Here is a 26,273-nt window from a genome sequence, read left to right on the forward strand (position 1 = left end):
ATTTGGAGGTCAAGTTTGTTGTTTTTATCGCGTTTCTTGATATTTTAATATAGTTATCGCCTACAATCAAAACAAATGTAAATTATTATTACTGCATCATAAGCTCCATATAATATTAACAATCGCGCACATTTTAAGTGGTGAAAAACGTTTAATTGTCCAAGGTAAATCTCAACTGTCACTGCTCCCGATTAGACCGTCGCCATTTCATTTCGCTGTTCCCATAATGCACCGGCGCTCTTCCGATAATTGCTTCAGACACCTATTCTTAATATCCCTATTATAGCTATACTTATTAGGGGTTTGACTATACGATATCCCTGGTATATGGAAAATGGTCAAGGATATTCATTTTCGCTGATCCAGAGATCTTTCTAAATTCCTTCGTTCGTTTTCAGCTAAATGTTTGGCTATAATAAGGAATAATATCCCTGTCACAGCTGAATTTTTTTACCGTGTACGTAATCCTGAGTCGTTTCAATTAGGAATATCTCCTTTAACCGCTTAGATACGATTTTATGAATGCTGTCTTAATGTTTCATACAGACTACATGTTCAAAAATGGCAAATGAAGAGCGCACAAGAAAAGGAAATATTTAAAAAGCATAAATGTCTGATTCAGTCCAAACTTTCGACAAAATTGGGACTTAGAGTTGATCTGCCCAAAGCTGATGGTAGTGGTACTACTAATGCTGGTAATATCATGCGAAAAGCATTTAAAGAACCGGATATTTTAGATGGCTGTCTTGGATTGAATCATGAATTTCTCCGTAACTCCAAAGCAATATTGATCGCTCTGTCTTGCTATTTACCAATAACTGTAAATCTCTTCAATGAACTATGTACTTCTACAGGTCAACTCTATTTTGAAGATTATTCTTGGAACAAAATACCATCTTCGGTTCATAAAATACTCATCCCTGGTGCCGAAATAATGAAATACAGTATATTGCCGCTTGGAATGCTGGATGAAGAAGCATCAGAAGCTAGTAACAAAAATTACACAAATTAGACGCTTAATCATAGCAGAAAGCATAGCCGAGCTGCTACCACGAAAGAAATGTTTTATCGATAACACAGGCCCACAAAAAAATATTCGTCTACGCAAGACAAGTAACTAGGCTAACCTGACGGATTTGGAGCCACTGAATCCGAATATTGCCTCAGAATTTGTCCTACATGTTTCAGTTTTCCCCTAGATGCAAAAAATTGGGAAAAGCCTAGGGATTTTCTAATCACACAAGCCATACAAAAAATTTATCTGCACGAGACAAGTGACTATATGGATTTCAAGCCGCTGAATCTGGCCTCAGAATTTCTCTTTCACGTCTTAGTTTTCCCCTAGATGAAAAAGTAGGGAGAATTTTAGGGATTTCTGATCACATAGGCCACACATAAAAATTTATCTGCACGAGACAAGTAACTAGGTTACGCTTATGGATTTTGAGCCGCTGAAACCAAATCTGGCCTCAGAATTGATCTTGCACTTCTCAGTTTCTCCCTAGGTACAGAAAATAATGAAAATCTTAGGGATAATTTTCACGTTTTTTTATGATACCAGTATACGCGAAAATAGACACATTGATATTATAGTCTTAAGTGCAATGACTTTTAGAGATTTAGTTTGTACACATACATTCTTAAGTGTGCCTTCTATTTCCCCTAGTTTGGGTGAATCTAGGGAAATAGAAGGTCTTTCTCAGATTATATAGATTCAATCGGGGAAAAATAAGAAAAACCTAAAACCCTTTACAGTTTTGCCTCAAGATCAGTCACTTGTCCCGTGCAGACAACTTTTCTTTGGTGGGCCTGTGTGAAGAGAAATTCTCTAGGCTTTTCCCTACCTTTTACATCTAGACAGAAAATAGAACAAGCTCGAAAAATGTAGGGTTCAAATTTAGATTTTGCACGCAAATCTGCAAAGAATATGGCATTTTTTCCCCCGTACCAATCTATATAATATGAGAAAAACCTTTAATTTCCCTAGAATTGCCCAAGTCCACTAGATAATTTATGTGTACAAATTAGGTCTTTATAAGTCGCGACACTTAAGAATATAATTTCCAGGTGTCTATTTTTGCATATACTGGTATTATCAAATTAACGTTCAGAAGACCCCTAGGTTTTCGCTATTTTCTGCATCTAGCGGAAAACTGAGACGTGTACGTGAAATTCTGAGGCCATATTCGGATGCAGCGGCTCAAAATCCATAAGGGTAGCCTCGTCACTTGTCTCGTACAGACAACTTATTTGTGGGCCTGTTTTATTAGATACTTCGGACTCTGTAATATCGACTATGAATTTAAAGTCGCGCATTCGAAAAAGTGATAAAAGAAAACAAGTTTAAATTCCCGAAAAAGTCCGAAAACTTCTTACTATTCCTGAAGTGAACGAGGTTGATAGTAGAGATATTTCTGAGAATTCATTAGAAAGTATTACGAACGATTTTGAAGATATATCCGGACTTCCAGAAACATTGCAATTATTGGATGAGGTTATATTGACTGATGAGGAAAAATTGATATTTATATTCAAAAGGATTTATGGAGCTTGTGTGAGAGACGAGCATACTCTTAAAATTTAAACACCTCGAACTTAAAAAAATGGACCTCCAAGGTTTTCCTTTTCCTAATAAATATAAAATAAATTAATACATATCTAATCGTAATAATTTGATATGAAAAAATTATTTTTTTATTTTTATAATAATTTCTTAATCATCGACTTCTAGAAACCGCTTTCATTAATAAAAAAAATCACAGATTACTTGACCGCCATATTAGATCCATCATTTTGTTTTTAAAATTCTTGACACCGGATTAGTAGTCAACGACCCCAAAAACCTCCGAATAAGAAAATTTGGCCCATTTTAAGAACATTTTCTACTTTTGGTCAAATTTTCGGCAGTCTGACTCACTGTGGGCGTGCATGGACCTACATATATAGGGGAGTGTCCCCGGTTATGTATCACCCCCGATTATGCAGCACCCTTAATTATCAACGTGTTTATTAACCTATAGCTTTGAAAATATTGTCAACTTCTATTGTTATTGTAGGGTAGTGTTTGAGTTGACATCGAACCGGTAACACCTATTGGAATAGTTTTTCTGAACACCGGAAAACACTGTGTAAAGATCTGAAAAAGTTTTTTTGTATTTTTGTTTAAATTCATTTTTTTTTAAGTCTCCAGCAAAAGAGGTGAGGGCAATACGTCGTAACTTTAGTTTTGCACCTGGATTCTATCATACAAAATGAGTTTCGGTGGAATAATTGACGCGAAAGAAATTGTGAAGTTAATCGCGAAAATGTCCCAAACCCGGTTGTGCAGAAGTCATGACCCCGATTATGCCGCACCCAAAAAATTAATTCTTTTGCGATTTTTATGATTTAATATATCTATTATTGTTACATCCAATTGTTTTAAATAACATCTAATTGATTTTTTCGGTATAGTTTTGCTTTATTTATTATAATTCGGAGTTAGACAATTAGATTCGTACTAAGATGGACCAAGTGATAAAAATTATGAAAGAGAATGATGATTTTACATTCAATTCCATGTGCCAACTTGTTAAAGGCTTTTACAATAATTAAATTATCTCTAATTTTGAATTTATATTGACATTAGCTTTACAACGGTATATCTAACATCAAAATTGGATGATCCGATCAAAAGTTATGGCCAAAAGACAAAACCTGCTGCACAACCGGGGATACTCCCCTAAGACAAATGCGCGGTTCTACATGGTTAGAAAGAAATAGAGACATTCCGATGTTTCCAGCGATATTCACATGCACTTTATTTGCCGACTTAGAAAGAGAGATCACGTTCAAATCCTCACGAGCAGAACACGCTTTTCATTTTGCACGTCTCCACCTAAAAATACAGTACATGCTATGAAGGAGGTGGGTCTTCGTGGCTCGGCAATATTTTCGGATAAAGTGGTAGACTTTAGCCTCGCCTACATAGCATGCCAAGCGTTTTTCATAAAAACCTCGACTTGAGAAGAGTCTAGATGTTAAGTTATTTTCAGTGCATATAGCACTTGGATGAGTAAATATCCCCGACGTTCAGTCGGATTGTATATTCGCTACGTATAACCGTTTGAACTCGGAAGGTAATATGCTGACGTTATCTTCTCCCTTGGCCAAACATTGAGGAAAATGCTTGTTCTTCTAATAAATTCGGATGCGGCCGCAGGTTACCATTAATTGTGATTAAGTGCGTACAAAAATTCTAAGCACACCTTATTAAAATACAAAATTTTGCATTCCCATAACCAGTGAAGTGCAGTCTTCTGGCGGAATACGTACACATGTTAAAGAACTTCAATCATACTTTAGCAGCGAGAGTAATCCACGTGTAGACGTATGTTTCGCCGGATTTTTAAATAAAAAAGATATACATTAGGCTTTAACAGCAGTGCTATGAACCTTAAATGGACCAGCCTAACAAGACCACAATAATATCTTTCAAGTACGTCAAGTAATAACGAGATAAATGGTATAATATAATATAATCTTGAGTACGTAGACGGAAATAGAGATAAGCTATTAGCGGGATTTTGGATTTCACTGGTTTAGCTATTAGCGGGTTTGTATTATACGTAGACGATAAAAGAAAACGGCCGAAAATTGATGGTTCATAAAACGATAACAGCCCTGATGACAGAAGATTCTTCGTTCGTTCCGTTCTGAAGCTGGACGGACATAGAATTGAGCGGAGCAAGTCTCTTACGAGAGTACGGTTACAGCGGTATACCAGCTTATAATAAACATCAAAATAGTCTGCGTGATGAAGAGGAGATTAGGGGTCATCCATATACCACGTGGACATTTTAAGGGGGGGGGGTATGGCAAAATTCCACGCTTGTCCACGAGGGGGATCGGGGGGATCGAGCTAGAATCCACGTGGACACACATTTCCCTACATCTGTGGAAAGTACACTGAAATAAGACAAGGTATACTCTAGGTATACTCCAACTTTTGAACTTCTTATAGTCTGGGAGCTCGCGACAATTCTATGGACGTCATTTTAGTACTCACTAAAATTTCAGATTCTTTTGTTTTCATAGGCAACAGTTCGAAATTCGTTAACTGACTAACAGCTGTTGATGTATTTTGCAACAATTTATCGTTAAACTCGTCAAAAATTCGAGTGAAAAAACGTCGTTTTAGTACTCTTGAAACCCACGGGGAATGACTGTTTAGATGCTAAAAACTAACAATAAGTTTGACTGACAGTTCCTGAGTGGTGCCAAAGTTAACTGGCAGAGTGTCAAACATGTAAAAAATTCGAGTGAAAAACGTCACTTTAGTACTCTTGAAACCCACGGGGAATGATTGTTTAAATGGTAAAAACTAACAATAAGTTTGAATGGCAGTTCCTGATTGGTGCCAAAATTAACTGGCAGACTGTCAAACATGTAAAAAATTCGAGTAAAAAACGTCATTTTAGTACTCTTGAAACCCACGGGGAATGATTGTTTGGATGCTCAAAACTAACAATAAGTTTGACTGGCAGCTCCTAAATGGTGCCAAAGTTAACTGGCGGACTGTCTAACATATCAAAGATTCGAGTGAAAAAACTTAATTTTAGTACTCTTCAAACCAATTGAGGATGATTGTTTGGATGCTAAAAACTAACAATAAGTTTGACTAGCAGCTCCTGAGTAGTGACAAAGTTAACAGACAGACTGTCAAACATGTCAAAGGTTCGAGTGAAAAAACGTCATTTTAGTACTCTTCAAACCCATTGAGGATGATTGTTTTGTTGCAAACAACTAACAAAGAATTTGACTGGCAGCTCCTGAGTAGTGCCAAAGTTGACTGTCATTTTAATCAGCAACCGAATGGTCCTTTTCATTAACTAAAACTTTCATCTATAGGATACTTTTATAAAACAAATATGCATATAAAAAAGGAAACTACGAAAATTTCACTTGTTACGTAACTTCACAGCTCGCAACACTCGGTTTCAAGAGTACTGAAATCACGTTTCTTGACTTGAATTTTTGGCATGTTTGACAGACTGCCAGTCAACTTAGGCACCACTCAGGAGCTGCCATTGAAACTTCTTGGTGGTTGTTTGCACCTAAAAAATCACTGCCAATGAGTTTCAATAGTACTAAAATTACGTTTTTTCACTCAAACTTTTGACATGTTTCACAGTGTGCTAGTTAACTTTGACACCACTAAGGAGTTGCCAGTCAAACTTATTGTTAGTTTTTAGCATCTAAGCAATCATTCCCCTTTGTTTTGAAGAGTACTAAAATAACATTTTTCACGCGAATTTCAGACCAGTTTAACGATAAATTGTTGCAAAATGTACTAACAGCTGTTAGCCAGTCAACGAGTTTCGAACTGTTGACATATGAAAACAAAAGAATCTGAAATTCTAGTGAGTACTCAAATAACGTCCATGGAATTGTCGCGAGCTCCCAGACATTTTGAATAATATCTATATTTTCATCAAATACGTCCACGTAGACAAAGTAAATAAGTAAAAAATTGTCCACGTGGTATATTGATGGCCCCTTACTGGACAGTATTGCATATGCAGAGAAACTCTATGGAACGCCGAACTGGGCTCACGCTATTGGATTAAGCAGAAGCTAGTATCGTTACAGAGCAGAGCGTGATGAGAGTGGCCTTTAAACGGTACTGAAGATTTCAGTTCTGGCGTATACCAGCACGCTACCAATAGGTCTCCTTGCATTTTAGAGGCATATGACAGGTGCACATGACAAACTCTTCGAAAATTGTTAATCCAGGTAGAACTCAGATAAAAAGGCGTATGAATTCACACGCTTTTGTCGAAGCAAAAGCACTTGGAAAAAATATTGGAAACTTCTTTAGGGAATAGAATAAGAACAAGTTGTGATTACAATGCGAACCTGAAAAAATTTTTGAAATCAACTAACCGAAAATCAACCTTTTCCCCATATTTACAGATGACTAATCCGACCTTCGAAGGTATTATGGTCTCAATGGTGTTGGGAAGTGAAGAGAACTGGCACGCGGTGGATACCTTTACTACAAAAGTGCTAAAAAGAAAGAGATATATAAAGATTTGAAGGGAGGCAACCCGCAGAAAGCGAGCGAAGCAGAGTCCACACCGAAGCAATGCAAAAGCGGTTCTAAGTTAGTTCTCCACAGATCTAAGAGGTGCTTTGGGTGAATCAGAATTCCACAACATCGGCAAACATGGACCTGCTTCTCTGCATGATGCATCTTACACCTACTTTTAAAAACATACATAAATACATATATATCCACAGAGTAAATCAAGTAAAAGCTCGTAAAATGGATCAAAAAGTCCAGGGAAATAGAATTAGATAAGAAACTTCATAATCCACAATGAAAAACCAAGCTGGGTACTGCGTCCTTGTGGGAAATAAACTTAACTAATCATGTATTCTATTTATTTGGAGACTATATAAAAATTGAATACCCTTTCTGCATTTTACAGGAATTTTCACATGTTGAAAGTTTGCAATACAAACTATTGTAAGAAAAATAATTAAAATTCTAGAAAATTATTATTATTATTGAAATTTATTTGCTCCGTCTCAATTTTCTGTTAATGGTTAGACTATATTTCAATTATAATTTATTATATTAATTAGATTATATTTTGTAAATCTTTTTATCTTATATTTTAATAGATTCACAATTCATATACCTGGTGGATTGTATGCAATCCTGATCCGATGTGTAAGACTTAAAATTCAGGTCTTTATTAATTCCTTCATTTATATGGAGTGATTCAAAATTCTGATTTCGATTTTTTCTTTGTTTCACTATAATGTGATCTGGATTTTCATATAGCCTGTAAAAATTTGTTTGAAGCCTGGCTGACTTATTTCGTTCCTCTTGAATCCTTGATTCCAATTCTTCAACTGAATTATGTTTTTAATTCTTTAAGAATGTTTTGCATAAATAAATCGATTTCTTTATTTCATATTACGCCACGTCGTCTTTGGTTGGTCTACAGTTCTCCGTTGCAAGTGATCGGTGATGAACTTGATAGCTATAGATCCAAAACCTGTGTATAGAACGTTTCACAATATAGAAGTTCGTCGGCGTGCTAAAACATTCGCGTTGATTCGCGTGTCAGTGAACTACGCGCAAACTTTTCTATTGCGAAGAGTCCTTATAAACATAGGACCTAAAGCTATACCGCGATTAAACGTGATGTAGAGCTATACACCGACCAAACGGGATGTGGCGCTGTACACTACTTAAACGCAACGTGCAGCGACGACCGTGAAGTCGCCGCGAGGACCACTATGGCGGGTAAGAGTTCTATGAAAAAAAATCTAGTGGCTCTCAATTTCCAAAATTATTACATTATCTGCATGTTTTGCGATGTATTTGATTTTTATTATTTTCGATAAGTATTAGCTAATTTTTTAAGGGATGGCATGTATCGCCGAATAAACTCTCTTTCGGATCATAGTCATAGACAGATATGCTTCTTTTTCATAACAGATAGTCCTGAGGTTGAAAGGTATATGAACCCTAACACAAATGATTGGCATTCTTATAGGGAGGACCTCAGAAGTGTTCTAGGAAAACAAAAGCTATAGACAAAGCTTATGAGGCCAACTGTCTTTTTCATATTGGAAAATCAGACAGAAGTGCATCTTGGTGTAATCTTAGACTTAAGGACCGGAAAAAGGGATACTTGAAGCCTTTTTAACAAGTAAAAAAATGGGATTTGGGACTTCGACGGTGTAACTTTAACACAATATATTCATGAGCTTCATCATGTGATTATCATGCCAACTGAAGGAATTAATAGTGTCTTCGGCCAAAATAACTGAGGCGACTAATGAAATGTTAGGGTACCTACTGACGGTACATTTTCCGCGCTTGATGTTGGATTACACGAATGAAGAGGCCAGAGTGGAAGATTGAACAGTAGCCAGTCGTATTGTCTCTCATTTAAAAATCAGATGGGTAGTTAACAAATTCAAATCATTTAAAGCTACAGGAGGTGATGAAATATTCACTGCATTAATTCGAGAAGGATTTATGTCCTTGATAGCATCATTGAGCGGCATCTTTCGGGCATGTTCAGCAATAGGGTATATCCCGGCCGCATGGAGGAAGGTAAAGGTCATCTTTATTTCAAAGCCGGGTCAGAAGACCTACAATGACGCAAAATTCTAAATATTGATCAGCTTCACCTCGTTAATGCTAAAAATACTCGAAAAATGAGTGACATGTAACAAGAAATGCTCGCGGTAAAACCTCTGTATAGGCATCAAGTTGGCTCTCAAAAAGGCATATCTGTCATAGTACATTTTTATGATATTAAGTTCACAAAAGCATTTTAAAGAATGGATTTTTCACGCAAAACCTTTAAGAGTCGATTCTTCTTTCACTTCAGCAATTTTGTATTCTAACTTAGTCACTTTCTCAATTAACCTTTGCCTTTCACTCATATCTTCCTGCAGATAATTATTTTGCTTGTTGTGCATGTTTTTCAAGAACTCTTCCGAAGGAATCATGGAAAAGATTCGTTGACATAAGATTTCCAATTCTTCGGTACTAAGCGTCTAAAAATTAATTTAATTTAACAGAAATAAATAGATAAACACTTTTAAAATGTAAATTTCACCATTGTTTAAATTAATTTTAGCGTAATTTGAATTTAAACTATACTTTAAGCCAATCTTCTGTACCAAAAGAAAAGCCTTCATTTTTAAAACTATTGAAACTAGTTTTCAAATTTTGAACATTCTGATGGTAAAGATTTCTTAACTTTTTTAGCTCCTCGTCTTTATTTCTAGTCACCATTATTAGTGAGCGCTTATGCTTTTCCTGAGAATAAAGTATATTTAAAATACAATTTCTTTTATTTCTCAATATTATGTTCTAAACATCATTGGTCATAATAATAGGAATTCTCAATTAGTGAAGTTTTTATTTTATCACCTCCATATTTTGGATTTCCAAATTCCTTTGTTCAAGCTCAAGTTTCAGTTTTTCAATCTCATCTTCCCTTTGTCTGCTCTCATTTTCTAAGTGAATTTTCTCCTTTTCCTTCAACAAATCTTTTGAAAAACTTTTTTCGGATTCTGCATCCATACCCGTCGATCTATTAATGAGAACTACTCTCTCTCTCTTCTCCTATTTAAAAATATATACATAGGATAACGACATTTTATAGTAAATTAAATTATAATTGAAAGGTAATAAATGTATTTGCATTTAGTAAATGTAGTAAATGTATTGTATTTAAAATAATTAAATTCTTGGTTAAATTCCATTTTCAATACCAAGTATTAAAATACATAAAAAAATAATCAAGAACACCTTTTAAAAAATGTTTAAATAAGAAAAATACAAAAAATTCAAAATTATTAAAACATTCAAATAAATACTTTGTATTCGAAGAAGTCAAAGGCATTCATCTTACTAGGCAGTCTGGTAAGTCCCTGAAAAATAAAACACGGAGACGTTTTTTTGGCCAAAGTCGGTTTTATTTTTGAACATACTCTCCTTTTAGGTCGATACAGCGATTCTAACGATTTTCTAACTTTTTTATACCGTCTTGTGCAACTCAGCATGAATGAACAGGCGCATTGTCGTGATGATAAAGCGGTTTTTTCTTCTTCAAATGCGGTGGTTTTTCGGCGATTTCGATTTTCAATCGGTCCAATAATGATGAATAGTATGCTCCGGTTATGGTTTTACCTTTTTCAAGATAGTCCACGAATATTATGCCATGTGCATCCCAAAATACAGAGGCCATAACCTTTCCGACCCATTGTTGCGGTTTTGGACGCTTCGGAGCACTTTGGCCCGGTGGAACCCACTGTTTTGCCTGTTACGTTGACTCAGGAGTGTAGCAGTCGATCCAGGTTTTATCCATGGTTATGAATCGGCGCAAAAACTCGGTCGGCTTACGCGAAAATAATGCCAAATTCTGCTGGAAAGTTGTCACACGAATTCGTTTTCGGTCCACTGTGAGCAAACGCGGCACCCATCGCGCGCAGAGCCCTTCAAGCCCAAAACTGAATGCACGATATTGCCCACACGTTCGGCCACAACGAAACTCGGTAAACCACTTATAAATCGTTCCAATCGACGGTGCAGAGTCCGGGTAATACTTATCCAGCTTGGCCTTGGTCCCGGATATCGTTTTCTTGCGAAGATAGTAGTGTTTGATCAAAACTCGAAACTCAGATTTTTCCATATTAAAAAAAACTCGGAGGTTAGTCGCTTCTCAGTGCTGTAACTTGTAAATGCGTAAACATAAATGGCTGAAGTTTTGAAAGGCGTCATTTGAAGGATCAAGCTCGACGAAAATGGTTCACATTAGTGAATACTAATGCCATCTCTTAGAATTTTCAGGTACTTATCAGACTGCCTAGTAAATTTGAAAAAAAAAAATTCAATAAATTTAGGCCAATTAGCGGTGAAATCAAAATACTCCCAGGATATTCAAAATAATATAAAGAATTTACTTAAGGTGTTATGGTGTTGACCAGGAAAATTAATAAGTAAAGACTTTATTTAAAATTAATGAATGTTTGCTGATTACTGGTCCATATTTTTATTTTTAAAAAAACAATCAACTAAGACGTCTCACAGTATAGTTTGACGTTAATATTTCGAACGGCAATGAAGATGGAGGTCCTTTAATATCAAATTTAAGTACATAGAAAAAGAAATTATAATAAGTAATTATTAAACAACAACAACAAAATATATATATATATATATATATATATAAATAGCCGCTGCGTGGCCATGTTTTTCGCGCTTGTTTCCGTATGTTTTTTGCGTACACTTCAACTATATTTTTTCAAATATCATAAATCAATAACTGTGATTTCGGATACGTTTTCACGGACACCTGTTTTGTGTTAATCGTGGAATTAATATTATAATCTTATTTTATGTACTAAAATCCCTCTAAAGTAGAGGAATCCTCGTAGCGCGACACACACTACCATAACGAGCTAGAGGGTGAACCTCCTAGAATGCAATAACAAAATTTCGTTCAAATAAAGAAAAAAGCTTAACTACTTATTATATTCCTGCTTTATTTCGAAGATATTTTAATACAAAGTGACTAAAAATTTACAAATTATAATATGTGAAAAAAATCTACTTAGTGAGCTTCTAAATTATAGTTGAAAATACGATAGTTTATATTTATAGTTTTAAAATTTTCCGCGAATTTTTGAAACTTCACATAAACATAAAAAAATGTAATTAACTTATCCTGAAGGTGACTTCGAGCGCATCCATAATAGCTCAAGTACTATAGTATGTTGCACGCGAAGTTTAAAAATAAACTTCTCTCTAACTTGCATTGAAGCTTTATTGTCTGCGGTTTCCACTGCGTGGCGCTAGCATCCGGACAACATTCTTAAAGTTACCGACGGAACGCTTATTAACTGCTACCATGGACATAGGAAACAAGGGACTAGGCATGCCATTGCGGGGGTGATGCAATGAGGGGGGAGGTCCGCCACCTTTTGATGTCCCGCGACAAACATGGCAGCGCCCACATGTTTATATTTTCATGCACAGTTTGTCGGAAAAAAGATCGTGCGCATAATCAAATGGCACATCGTAAGATGGCGGCTCTCTCCACTCATGGCATTCTCCCCCTCCCGTGGATTCAACCCCGCTCGCCCAAGTTAGGATGGCATGCCTAGTCCCGTGTTTCCTATGTCCATGACTGCTACTAAAAGAAGATGCACTTGAAGGCGTCTTCGGCCCATGTAAATGACAGGTATTTTATTTTTTAAAGTTTTTAACGCTGCAAGAAAAAGTATTCCGATTACTCCGTGAGTTTCTAATGCAAATTTTAACTCAGAATCCAAATTTCAACTATTTAAAAGTTGATTTTGCTGGGTTTTTTTCTAGTTTTTTAAAAAGGAACCGAATAGAGATCCAATGAGGACTTTACGGGTACTTTGTAGAGGCTCCATTCGATTCCTTCGGTCCGCCAGGGAAGAAACGAATCATGTAAAGTCAAAGGCACTAAGACCTGTATCGTCTAGTATAAGAAAGAAAGTTTGACAAATTGGAAAGAATGCACAGTCGTCTGGAAATGAGGTTGACCTAACTGAGAAGAATGAAGCAGAAATAGATGCTAATGATGAAGAACAAGTAAAAAAATGGACAATGATCCAGACTTTTCTCTATCACCAAATCACAATGACGAATGTAAGGATGATTATCACGTAGCATGCGTTGAAGTTCTGACTCGAATAAGAGAAAAGTTTGCGGAGGCTACTGACCTCTCAGAAAAGATTTTGCTTTTAACTCTGGCACCTAAATCATGGGACCGAAGGAAATTAATGAAGGAATTAAATACATCTGAACAAAAAGCTAAAAAAGCCAAAAAAACTTGTAGCTCATAAAGGAATCTCGACATCACCTGACTCAAAATTGGGGAAAAAATTGGAAGTGGAAATGAAAATTTTAGTACAACATTTCTAAAGGGTGATGATAATAGTCGCTTGATTCCAGGTATGAAGGACTTTGTATCAGTAAAATAAGAAAAGGGATCCCGTAAACAAGTTCAGAAATGAATGATATTATTCAATCTTGCAGATTTATTTAAGCGTTTGCAAACTGAGCTTCCAGAAATCAAAATAAGATTTTCTAAATTTGCAGAGCTAGACCGCGCCACTGCGTGTTGGCCGGTGAAAGTGGCACGCATTCAGTTTGTGTTTGTGTCTATCACTAAAATATTAACTTAATGTTGTATCCAATAGGTTAAGAACAGTTGAATGAAAATTGCGGCATCCTTTAAAAAGATTATCCTGATTGGTTTCAATTAATTAATTTCAAAACTCCTTTGGAAGCCTGCCATTTGAACGATTTTACATCTTGCCTAAAGTTAGACACACTAAAAGATTATCTTAGTAAAATTTTTGATAAAAATTGTATCAATGAAGTTACATTTTCATCCTGAAGATACACTGATAAAAATCCATTAAAACCCCAAGTGGCTGAAAGTGACGATTTCATAGAAGACATCTGTAACAAACTTGTTAAGCTTAAATCCCATTTATTTATTGCAAATCAACAATCACTATTTATGAAAGAGCTTAAAAATAATCTACAAGAGGGTAAGTTCTTAATTCAATTTGATTTTGCAGAGAACTTCGTTTTCGTTGTGCAAAATGCTATCCAATCCCAACATTGGAATAATAATCAGAAAACCATATTTACTGTGTTTTAAAGTTTGCAGCCGCATCTAATGTTTGGGTTAGGTTTGACTCCGTCTTTTGCGATCATGTGTCCTAAATATTCGAGTTCAGCTATTTAAAACTCGCATTTATCTGTTTGTAATTTAAATCCAATATAACTTAAGCGCACGAAAAGTGACAACATGTTTTTTGTGTGTTCTTGGATTGTTGAGCTGACCACAACAATATCATCTAAATACACCAAATTTGTCCTATTAAACCTCGCAATGCCGTGTCCATCATTCTCTGGCATATGGCGGAAGAAGTTTTAAGTCCGAATGACATACGAACGTATTCAAAATGCCCTTCTGGTATCGAGAACATTGTATATTTTTTTGACTCAGTAACTATTGGAATTGGATGAAACCCAGAACTCAAATCAAACGCAGAAAAAAATGTTGCTTTCCCTAACTGATCAATGATGTCATCAGTAAAGGGTAAGGTATATGCGTTTTAATCCGCCTTTTCATTTAATTTTCTAAAATCAATGACAATGCCCCATTTGTTTTTACCTGACGCATCTATTTTCTTTGGCACAAGCCATATTGGTGAATTGTAGGCTGAATCTGAATTTCGAATTCTTTTTTTTATAATCCTTTCATTAACTTTATTCGAAATATCAGCTCTGCGGCATTCTGGAGGATTGTAACATTTAATTTTGATTGTTTTATTGTCTTTTAGAATAATTATGTATGATGTCAAGTTGGTGCATGGCAGTGGGTCTCCTGGTAATGGCTAGATATCATGATGCGCGTTAATGATTTTTTATACATGTTCTGTACTCGTCTTTGATGTGTTGAAGTCGTATATTTTCTGACAGTAATTTTAATCTCTTTACCAATTCATCTTGCGTGATGCATTTGATTCATTCTTTAGGTTTTTTTGTCATTACATACTTAATTTCGATTTTTGATGTTTGGGAATATAAATTCCATCACTATGAAGGGGATGAACTTTTTGATCTAATTTCAACTTTCTCTTTGTTAAACTGTAGTTGTAAAAAAATAGGAAACGAATTCCAATAATTCCATTCTTAGGTAAATTAAACTCATTCGAGACGATGTAGAATATATGGTTCTTACTCTAAAATTTAAATTTTGCTTGCTTTTGAACTTCATGCTTATCATTTTCCATAAAAAATTCTTTTTTGCATATTTATGTTGGATATCTTGGTTAAACCATTTCATCCTTCATCAAATTTATTGAAGATCTATTGTCGACCAGTAATCAGATTGTTCTTCTTGTTCCGTATATGCTAATTGATATGGAATAGAATCTTCCTGATACAGCTGAAACGCGATCTCGTCTGAATTCATTTCTGGGGTTTGTATTTGTGTCATTATATCACCGCTTTCTGGAACTCCCTGAATCATTCTAACCTGTGATGGTCGTGTATTCGACTGGCCTTGGGGAAAACTTTGGTCCATGTTAGAATTTTTTTGTCAAAACTGATTTTCTGTATGACCAATTCGATTGCAAGAACGACACTTCTTTTGACTTTTCTTGATAGGGGCATATTGTGAGTTGGGGCAGTGGGTTTTTGGTAATTGACAGGTTTTTGTAGTGAGTTGTGTTTTTGTATTGGTGTTGAAGACCGTTGTTTTTAATGGAACCTGATGTTTCTTCGATTTCTGATTCTATGTTACGAGACATTTCACAATTGCGTTCTGACTGTACTGCATATTTCACTTCATTTTGGCATTGTCTAAAACTCATATTAAAATTCTGTATAGTTTTGGCAATCTTTAGCTTGCAGGTACCTAATTTTGCCCTCAAAACTTCAACTGAGCCAACAATTCTTCTTAAGCGAATATGTAATCTAAAAGTCATTTTTTTCTGAGAGCATCAGGAATTTGCCCTTTCTATTGATGTAATTAAATCTTCTGTTCCATTATCGGCTGTAACCGCAGAGGTTCAATGGCTCGAATGATGTCTTTTGCGGGTGACAAAATATCATTTTCATTTCTGCTGACTTGACTAAAGCCGCATGCTCAGGCTTGAAAATTAGCTTATGTATTACTCAAGCAAGCTTTTCTTTTACAATTCAAAATTGTTTGATTTCATATTTTAACCACAGAATATGAATGTCAAAATACAAAATCAAACAGAGAGCTTTTTTCGAAAAATGGTTTGGTGCTTGTTTTATTCTGATTAATTGAAAATTGGTGCATTTTATACGCCTGGGAAGTGGCAAACAGCCACCATGAGTGTACATATGGTGAACGGAATATTGGAGCCTTTGTCTCGATATGAAACTGATTGATAATCCGTTCAATTTCTAAATATACCTTTTTTTCTCTTTTCCGTTTCCGCTTCTTTTCTTTTCCGTTTATTTTATTTTTAAGGTGGAAACTTGAAGGCTATGCAATTCGCAGCCTTTTCTTGAGCAATTCCTTTTTCACAATTTTCAATTGAAAACTCTGCAACCGTAGACATTCATAATTTTTCTATCTTTTTTCAAATCTTTATTTAGTTCAAATACAACTGATTGCATCACAGTGAATGTGCTTTTGGTCGGAATTGATTAAATATTTTGCATTAAGCTTTATATTTTGTGGTTCAGTTTCACTGCTTATCATTCGAACAATTAAAATATTATTCACACAAAGCGGAGAAGCCTACTTTTTCTAGGTGGGGTCTGAGCGATAGAATTATAATATTAAAATCGGTTGACTGGTTACATATTGCATATGTACAAAAAAAGTCGTACCAATTCTGGTAATGCATCATATATGTACAAATTTGAATAACTTAGTTTTCAACCGATTCTCTTGAAATTTTGTATACGACCATTTTTTATGGTTCTCTACCCGACTAAAGCATTAGAATGATAAAAATTCGAAATGACGGCCTCAAAACGGCCTCGTATAGGGTAATTTTTAATAAACTTCTAACCCTTTGCGTGTTCATGGAATTTGTACATAGGGTTTTTTGCGTCTCTATTTGCAAATTCAAAAGATTTTCAGTACCTGGATTTCAAATATATTAGCCACTAAGCCTCAATGAGTAAAATAATAGTTTGCAAATAGTATTTATTATCTACTTCCGTTTTTAGCCGGTAAAAATTTCACGACCCCAGAGTGTGCCGGCGAGGAGTTCAGGGAAGGCTTCCACACTACATAAAAATAAGTACGGGAATCGAATGAGCGACCTCGAAAATCTTGAAAAATGTAAAGAATAATCGTATTTTTTAAGCTGACCTGACGCTAGTTTGGCCCAGGTTTGACCTTATGTAGAACGTATAGTCTATAAGGTCTCGTTTGGCCCAGACCTGGCACTAATTAGCTAGCCAAGAACACAAACAAAATTTTTATTACGATCAGAAAATTTTTCTTTGGACACATTGCGAAAAAGTTTAATGAGATTAATAAGAAGAAAGAAGAAACGTGTATCCATCATTTGTATGGGCCATATTTCTAACTTCCTAGAATGTGCTCCTGTCTTTCGAAAAACACCACACTAAGTCACCCGTCAATAATTATCACCTCTCACAATCACTAGCATTAGGCAAAACATGGCTCAATTTAATTTTAATTACCTGCATTTTTCTGCTCTGATTTACAAAGGAATCAAAAAAAAATTAGGAAAATCAGTCAATATGGCCAATAATGAGTGTAATCGTTCGCAATCTTATACAATCTTATGTAATTATATTTATAATTGTAATAAATAAATAAATTTAAAACAAAATTTAAATTATACTGATTGATCAATAAATTTTATTAATACTTTATAATTAATTTTAATTAATAATTTTTAGTTATATATATTAATTAATTAATTAATTGTTAAATACTTATATTAATATTCTCATGTAATCATTGTTAATTTCTTTAAACTGGCTGAAATCTTTAACAATAGAAAATTTTAGTGAGCTATCATAGGCAATTAATCTCAATCCTGAGCTCGATCCGAGTTTTACGTTGTTTAACGTATCGTCGAAAAATTAACACTGTGGACCACCTGCCGTTTCATATCGAGATAAAGGCCCCAGTATTCCGTTCACCAAGAGTAAACTCGTGGTTGCTGTTTGCTACTTTCCAGGCGCATAAAATGCATCTATTTTCAATTAATTGGAATAAAATAAGAGCCAGACCATTTTTCGAAAAAAGCTCTCTGTTTGATTCTGTATTTAGACATTTATATTCTGTGCTTAAAATATGAAACCAAACAATTCAAAATTGTAGGAGAAAAGCTTGCTTGAGTAATTCATGGGCTAATTTTCTGGCATGAGGAAGCACCTTAACTCGAACCGTCGCATTTGCTGTTCCTGCGGTGCATTAACACGTGATTCACTGGCTATTTCTGTAATCCGATTCGCGGGCTACAATGTTTGGGATGACCCGTCTTCCGTATCCGCAAGCATATTAGAGTTTCGAGCTAGTTCCGAAATTTCTGTAGCTCTTTTTGCATTTTCAGTATTTAGGAGACCAATTTTTTCTTTTATACTCAATTGACCTTTTGTTAGTATCTCTAAATTCAAAAGGATTTCCTTCGAGGTTTCAGAATCTATAGGTACCATGGTAGGATTTTTATCAGCCATTTTGTGGGGTTAGGCATAAGCTATTATTTCAAAAATAATGTCTTGAACTACAGATTTTTTTTCGCTGAGATATTTAAAGAAATAGTTTTTTTTAATATGCAGTGTAGTTCAGAGTGCGCACTTAAATTTATCGACAAATGTGTCGCGTCTCACTTTTATTAGCACATAAAGTACAGTTACCGCTATTCTATAGGCAAGGAGAATTTACAACCAAATTTACCTAGTGAAGCTTTTCCTATACTATCTTATTTCTATTTTGCCTACTTTGAAGTTTTTACCTGGAGCCCTGCCTCGTCCTTCGTGACAGGAGTTGAGCTGGCAACTGTAGGTGTCTGATGCCGATGTCTAAAGTCTTGGCTGCAATGTGTCACTAGTGAGGTTGTTGATTTGCATCCAGGAAGAATACCTTACGTCTTTTTCAGAGTCTTACTGCACTGCTTAGCACGCTGTAGGACTTAACGTCTATTTGACGAGCCGATTTTTTCGGAGTTTTCGGTAGAGGTAATCCTTCGTCGAATCGGAGTTATATTCAGGCCACTATCTATTTGATTCGTTACTCATTGGCTCGAGTTTCAGCAAATCCGTAGATTTCCAAAATTCAGGTGCTTTGGTCAAAGATAGAGAAAGTTTGATCTAGCTGGCAACAGTAGTAGCCTCGTCGTTTTTCTTCTATGCTGGCATGGATCGCCAATTTGTGATGGGGAAATAGAAGTATAAATATATATTTGTGAATAAAACTGGTTTAGTAGAGCTTTGGAAGTGTGGCCGTACAACAGACTTTTCAATATAACAATTTAAGTGATAATGCCCACTCAGACATCGATGAGCCGATTCATAGTGTCATTAGCATAGTAACAGCGTTACATCCGTGAGATTTTATAGCTAATGAATTATTTGCTCTAGATCTTTCTAATCTTTATATGTACTGCAGGCTGGAATGAAGCACGGTATCGGGCACTACTTGCCTTTCCGTTGACACCCAATCCAGATCGTTTGAACGTAAATAGTCAGTGGCGTGTAAACCATTTCCTAATATTACGCAAAATACGTGGGTGGGAACCCACGCACTGCCTCATTGTACCTACGCTATTGGAGTTTCACGCCTTGTTGAACATTATCTCTCAACCCTGAGAGACACCACTCTCAGCCCGAAACCACCGTAGCAACAATTCTCAAAGGGCATAAATCTGGCCTGCTTGGATCCAAATTTCAGTGTCTATATAATATTATCGTAGGATTAGACTGATAATAAAATGGATGCAATTCCAAATTTTTTTACGCATTGCAATAAACATACTTGCTCACTCCTAATTATTTCAGCTTTTGTTTTTATCTCTACTTTAACATGGCATTTTTGTTTAAATAATATATTTTAAACATTTACAAAAGAGACAAAATAATTCACTTCAATTAAAATGCAATACTAATTGAAAAATTCTTCTTCTTGATTTTAAATTCTTATTTGTTGCTAATTTAAAAATTGGACACTGCGTGGTTCAAACTGTAGAAAGCAAGGGCAAGCAATAGCTCTGAAATGCAGCTGACAAACATCACAGCTTTAGGTGCTTCAGCGGATTTGAAAAAGGCAAGTCACTGGAAAGCTCCAGGTCCGGAACGTGGTGCATAACTTCTGGTCCAAGTAACTAACGTGTATACATCTTTCATTAGCAAAGTGTTTTCAGAAGATAATTGAACACCCAGATCTAATGCCAGGCTTTATGCTCCAGGGTACTACGTATATGTTATCTAATAAACAAGATGCTCAAAATCCATCTGAATTCTGACCGATAGCCTGTCTTCCAACAATCTACAAATGTCCTACAGCTATCATTGCAGATAAGGTATATTCTTATTGCGACGAGAATGATATCCTTACAGAAGAACAAAAAGGATGTTATAAAAACTCGCGAGTCTGTAAAGATCTAATCACTATAGACGCTGTTGCCATGCCTCAAGCTCGTATGCATCAAAGCAACTTACACATGAAATACATATGCAGAACAGTGCATTTAGTCAGAGAGGAACTAGGGACCGCAGAGTTAGAGAACGAGTTCGAAAATGACATCGAGTCAATGGCTACAGGCGATTCATATGAATATCTGCGTATTTTTGAATCGAAGGGTATCCAGCATACAATTGTTAAGACAAGCCTAACGACTGCCTTCACTACGAGACTCAGATTGATTATGAAGAGGTTTCGCACCTTAGCAAACCACGGCATATAGGGCATGGGGGCATTGTAGATTGCAAAAAAATGTGTGAGTCACAAGTTATACAGTTGCGAGACTATTTTAACAGCAAACGAAATATTGCGCTTTACAACACCATCTGTAAAGTGGATCTTGCCTACATGCCCTTAAATTCGACTAGTCAAGAAGAAATTCAAGTCTTCTGGGAACAAGTATATGGAGATACTCATAAGCTAGATGAAGACGCTTCAGATATCTCACTGCCTCGTAACTTTTTCTAAGGCAACTGTTGCAACGTCCAGAAGTGGAGTGTCAAATATTTACTGCTGATGAAGCGAATAAAGTTATCGCAAAAACTAAAAACTTTTCAGCGCCAGGGCCAAATAAAATCAACAACTTTTGGTGGAAGAAGATACCTGCTACGCACCAACATCTAGCTCGTATATTTAATACTTTCTTAAGCGGAGAACAATCCATCCCGCAGTGGTTAGTTGAAGGACGCACGGTACGGATCCCTAAGAACCAGTTAATAGACAGGTGTATTACCCAGAATTCCATCAGGTATCGACGCAATCTGTCCATGGCTTGGATTGACTACCGAAAGGCTTTCAATAACATGAACCATCTGATACTTACTCTGAATACCTATGTGGCCCGCCGAAGTGAAGAGAATTTAAGATCAACCACCTTTCATACATGGATGACCTTTAACTCTTTGCTTCTTCCAAAGAGAACCTTGCAATCCTTGTAGCGGCAGTAAATAGGTAATCTTAATCCATTAGCATGAGCTTTGGACTGGACAAGTATGCCTACATCCATCTATACCAAGGAAGACTTAAGCATATCTTGGAATACTGCAAGCAAAAACCCAAGATATGCGTGTGTTAGAAACAGCCCTTGAAAAATGATATCGCAACATTTTTAGAAAAATTTGGGCTTCCAAATTATCTGAGCAGAATAAGGTCCTGGCTACCAATATTTTGTCTGTTCCCATACTGATTTACACGTTTGGTGCAGTAAAATGGAACATCGATGAGTTCAAGCAACTGGGCCGAAACACACGCAAGATGATAACAATACATCGAAGTCATCATCCTAGACCTTCTGTGCCTAGTATATACCTTCCTCGATATGAAGAGGGCAGAGATTTGCTGAGCTTAAAGTCTCTTCATCGAAGAACGGTTCTAGCTACAGCCTGCTCAGTTCGAAAATGCACAGATTTTCTAATGCAACTTATACACCAACATGAAGTCGTCAACGTTGCAGCGTTTCTATACCGAGCCGCAGAGGAGCTTGGTGTCCCATTTGATTCCAGTGACACTACACAGGGCCTAGCATTACGAACACCTTTGGTGCTTAAAAGTCGTGTACTTTAGGCAGAACATTCCCTTTTACAAAGAGAACATGCTGAAAAGCCCTTTCATGGTCAATTCAACGGCAATATATCTAGAGAAGGGCCTGATGTATTATCAGGCTCTTCTTTTCGAACTGAGCAAGCTGTACCAAGGCTACAAAGTCCATATTGTGCTTCTTATAATTGGCGGCCTTGAAGGTATGAAAGCTTAATTTCTTAGCCAAGTCAAAAAATCCCGGCTTGCCAGCATCAGGCTAAGTCCTTTGCGAGCCAGATGCTCCTACAAATGTGCCGTCTGCCGCGTAAGGTCCTCCGCGATTAGAGACCATACTCTAAGGAACGGTGTTGTACAAAGTATCTTGCGTAAATTTTCCGTAGCTGCTAAAGCTTACAACTTCTCAACAACAAAAAAAATAATAATCCCTACCGAAGGTATTCTTGCATTCTTGACGCTGTAGGGCTTGAGCTTTCCTCTCATGACTTTAATGGCTGTGTTGGCGGTAACGCTGCTACCGAGAGGGTTGTTCATGCCAGAACGACAGAGAACGTAGAGAAAAGGGTCTAAGAAGTACATTAAAACCCACAAATAATCATGGAGAGTATTTTAAAGATTTTTAGACGAGTGTCGCTTTACGATGATTGTAGGGACGTCACTAAAGCCCCTTCTGGAGGCCACAGCATGCGGGATGGCAGTGATGGTGAGTTGCGAGATGATCAGATGGGTCGCACTCATCAAACAGTGGGCCAGCAAGAAAATCTGCGGCAAACTGTAAACAGTGTAACGTCGATTGTGCCTGCTGGGGACACTCTGTTTCTCGTTAGCTATTTACAGCCAAACACCTCAACAGAAATACCGTGAAAGAGTATTAAGCGAAATAAAAATGTAAGAAATTTAAATTAGATTAAAATGCAAAGTAAAAATCCTATTTAACGTCCGATAATCAAATTTATGCAAATACCTGAAGAAAAATCCGACGACCAAATTTGGACCTCAACAAACAAACAAAAAATGCTCCTATTGCAATCTGAAAAAAAAATTTCTTAAACAAATTTTCGTACAAAAATAAAAAAGAGGAAAGAAAATGAAAAGGCAACCAAACACATCCCCTTCCTTTTCATATTGTCTTCTTCTTTATTTTTATTATAGTAGACTCTACGAGTCTAGCAAAGATACTCTTAGAATAGCGTCGTAAACAAACATCACTTTTGTGTTCCTCTATCCTAGTATTAAGAAGTCTGCCAGTCTGCCCCACGCAATTCATCTTACAAATCCTGCAAGTGATTTTGTAGACAACACCACCTTTTTCAAAAACATCTAGAGGATCTTTGCAAAAATGGTTTTAGAAATTTGACCAAAAAGTAGAAGAACAAAAGTATTGAATGAACTATATTCTTTTAAACCTTTCTGATTATCTGCGGACAAAATATTACTCTGTTCGTTTTTGATTTGTTAAATTCTGAACGAAATATGTTTTTCAATTAATTTTTCTGGGTAATGATTTAGAAAAAGGATATTCCTAACAATATTCAAATTTCCTGCGTAAAATGAAGAATGGGACAAACCTAGAGATCTGTCAACTAAGTTTTTGATTACTGTAATTTTTTTTAAAGGGTGAACAGAAAATAAATTCAAAATTCTACCTGAATATGTACTTTATCTATACCAATTGGTAATTATATAACCTACCCGACCCCTTATCACTTCTATGTCCAAAAAACTGAATCTATTGCCCTGCTCTATTTGATGATTAAATTGAAGTTTTTAATGAAAACTGTTAAAAGCATCAATGACCATCTGTAACTTTGCTGAAGGAACACATAATAAGATATCATCGGCATACCGAAAATAAAAGGGCAAAAAAAATCTAATTTCTTGAAAGCCAAAACCTTAAATTCTTCCTTAAATGTTTTTACTAAAATTGAATAAATGATTTAACCAATGGAAGTACTATATTTCTGCCTATAAAAAGATTCATTAAATTTAAAATAAGTTGAGTTCATGATAAAAACTATCCCTTCGATCAAATATTTTTGACATAATACATCCATACTCGATACATCGAGACATTAACACCAGTAATACTGGATGAAATTGTAGACTTCTAACGGCAGAGACTTAATGTTCTTGCTGTTAGGCTTCGTCAATATATGAAAATTTGCACAAGAAGGCAACAAACTCGAAACTTGCATATAAAAGAAGGTTCTATCGTGAACTGAGTTTACATCAGAATAACCAGCAAGACACCGAAGTCCTTTGATTGGAAGACATAATTAACTACTGGTTGGGTGTTTAGGGAGAAATAAACAGATACAATTGGAACACCGCGTGGCTCGAATTAGGAAAAGCAAGAACAAGCAATAGCCCTATAATGGAGCTGACAAACACCACCAGATGCTTAAAATCCATCTGAATTTCGACCCATAGCCTGTCTTCCAATAATTTACAAATGCCTTACTGTTATCATGGTAGATAAGGTATTTTCTCACTGCGATGAGAATGACATCCTTACTGAAGAACACAAAGCATTTTGTCAAAACTCAAGAGGCAGTAAAGATCTATTCACTATATGCGCAAGTGACCTGTCTTCTATACATGGTTGACCTTAAGCTATACGCTAGATCAAACTGGAAACAGCAACAAGAGATCTATGCAACAAAGCAGCTTTCCAATGATATCCACAAGGAGTTCAGACCAGATAAATGCAGAACAGTGCATTTAACTAGATGAAAATTAGGGACCGCAGAGTTATAGAACGAGTTTGAAAATGACGTCCAGGTCATAGCTGAGGGCGAGTCATATAAATATCTGGGTATACTTGAATCAAGGGGAATTCAGCATACATTACTTTAAAAAAGTCCAACGACTGCCTTCACTACAAGACTAAGATTTATTTTGAAGAGATCTCTCAACTCGGCAAACAAAATCAGGCCAATCAACACCTATTCGACCCCTGTCCTCACGTACTCCTTTGGCACATCAATTGGTCTAAATCCAACTTTAAAAGCTTAACCAGAACTATCCGCGTACAAATGACGAAGCACCCAATGCACCGGAGGTATGCATCGATTGAAAGGTTAGTTTTACTACGGCAGAGAGGGGTAGGGGTTTCGAGACTATTTTCACAACAGTGAGATGTTGCGATTAACAACACCACCTGTTAAGCGGATCCTAACTACACGCCCTTGAAATTGTCCTCAGAGGAGGTCTTAAATATCATGAAAGAAACCATAGAGGAATTGGAAACGCAATGAATACAGAAAGCCAACCATGGCGAGCACCCCAAAGCGTTAGATCAACATGAAGTGGATAGTAAGGCATCCGATATTTGGCTGAGAATTGGCATCCTGTATCCAGAAACGGAAGAAATCGTCATTGAGATTCAGGATAGGCTTATCAGCACCATAGATGATCAAAAACACATGTCACATCAAGACGTAGTTCACCGGCTACAGGCAATGGGCACGCAAGATGCACTGAATATCTTGAACATTTAGGAGTCAGAATGGTTTTGGCTGTAGCTCAGAAAGCGGTTTTATTACAATTCTATCGCATTGTAAGAAACTTTTTCGACCATCAAAAAGAACGCGACTCAAAACCTATGGAGTAGTAGATGGCAGCTTTTAGCAAGTATCCAGAGGCGGCTTTTGTCAGCTCCAACGCTCGCGGCCGTTTTTTAAGTGTAACATCGGTAAAATTCGAAGTCCAAACTAAACCATGCTCCTGATTTTGTACCAACAACATCATCGCCACAATTCCAAACATTGTATTAAATTAAATTATAACGTCCTTAACTCACCAGTCCCTTCACTTAAGCCGTGGCTATGATGAAAAATCGGATTCACCAGAGAACAAATTTAAATAAAGAAAATAATGATAGAGATAGTTTTTAACAATGCAACATATGTTTAATAAAACCGTCTTCTGAGCTGCTGCCAGTAACCTAATGACTTCTAAATG

General features: G+C 36.2%; 1 protein-coding gene across 6 annotated transcripts in view; it reads right to left on the reverse strand.

Annotated features, from left to right (window-relative positions):
* The window catches only part of LOC117168269 (spindle pole body component 110-like), a 157,032-nt gene that overhangs the window by 40,743 nt on the left and 90,016 nt on the right, over positions 1 to 26,273 (reverse strand). The window contains exons 14-17 of one of the 6 annotated variants that reach the window (XM_033353783.1): positions 9,947 to 10,141; positions 9,674 to 9,832; positions 9,369 to 9,567; positions 7,686 to 7,902 (exon numbers count right to left, since the gene is read on the reverse strand). In XM_033353783.1, coding sequence (XP_033209674.1) covers positions 7,686 to 7,902; positions 9,369 to 9,567; positions 9,674 to 9,832; positions 9,947 to 10,141 — 770 coding nt within the window. Of the gene's footprint in view, positions 1 to 7,685; positions 7,922 to 9,067; positions 9,157 to 9,368; positions 9,568 to 9,673; positions 9,833 to 9,946; positions 10,142 to 26,273 lie in introns of those variants that run through there. The other 5 variants (XM_033353797.1, XM_033353824.1, XM_033353814.1 and 2 more) reach the window with 5 other exon arrangements.

The sequence above is a fragment of the Belonocnema kinseyi genome, chromosome 1, assembly GCF_010883055.1.
Source record: "Belonocnema kinseyi isolate 2016_QV_RU_SX_M_011 chromosome 1, B_treatae_v1, whole genome shotgun sequence".
In the NCBI taxonomy this organism is placed as follows: domain Eukaryota; kingdom Metazoa; phylum Arthropoda; class Insecta; order Hymenoptera; family Cynipidae; genus Belonocnema; species Belonocnema kinseyi.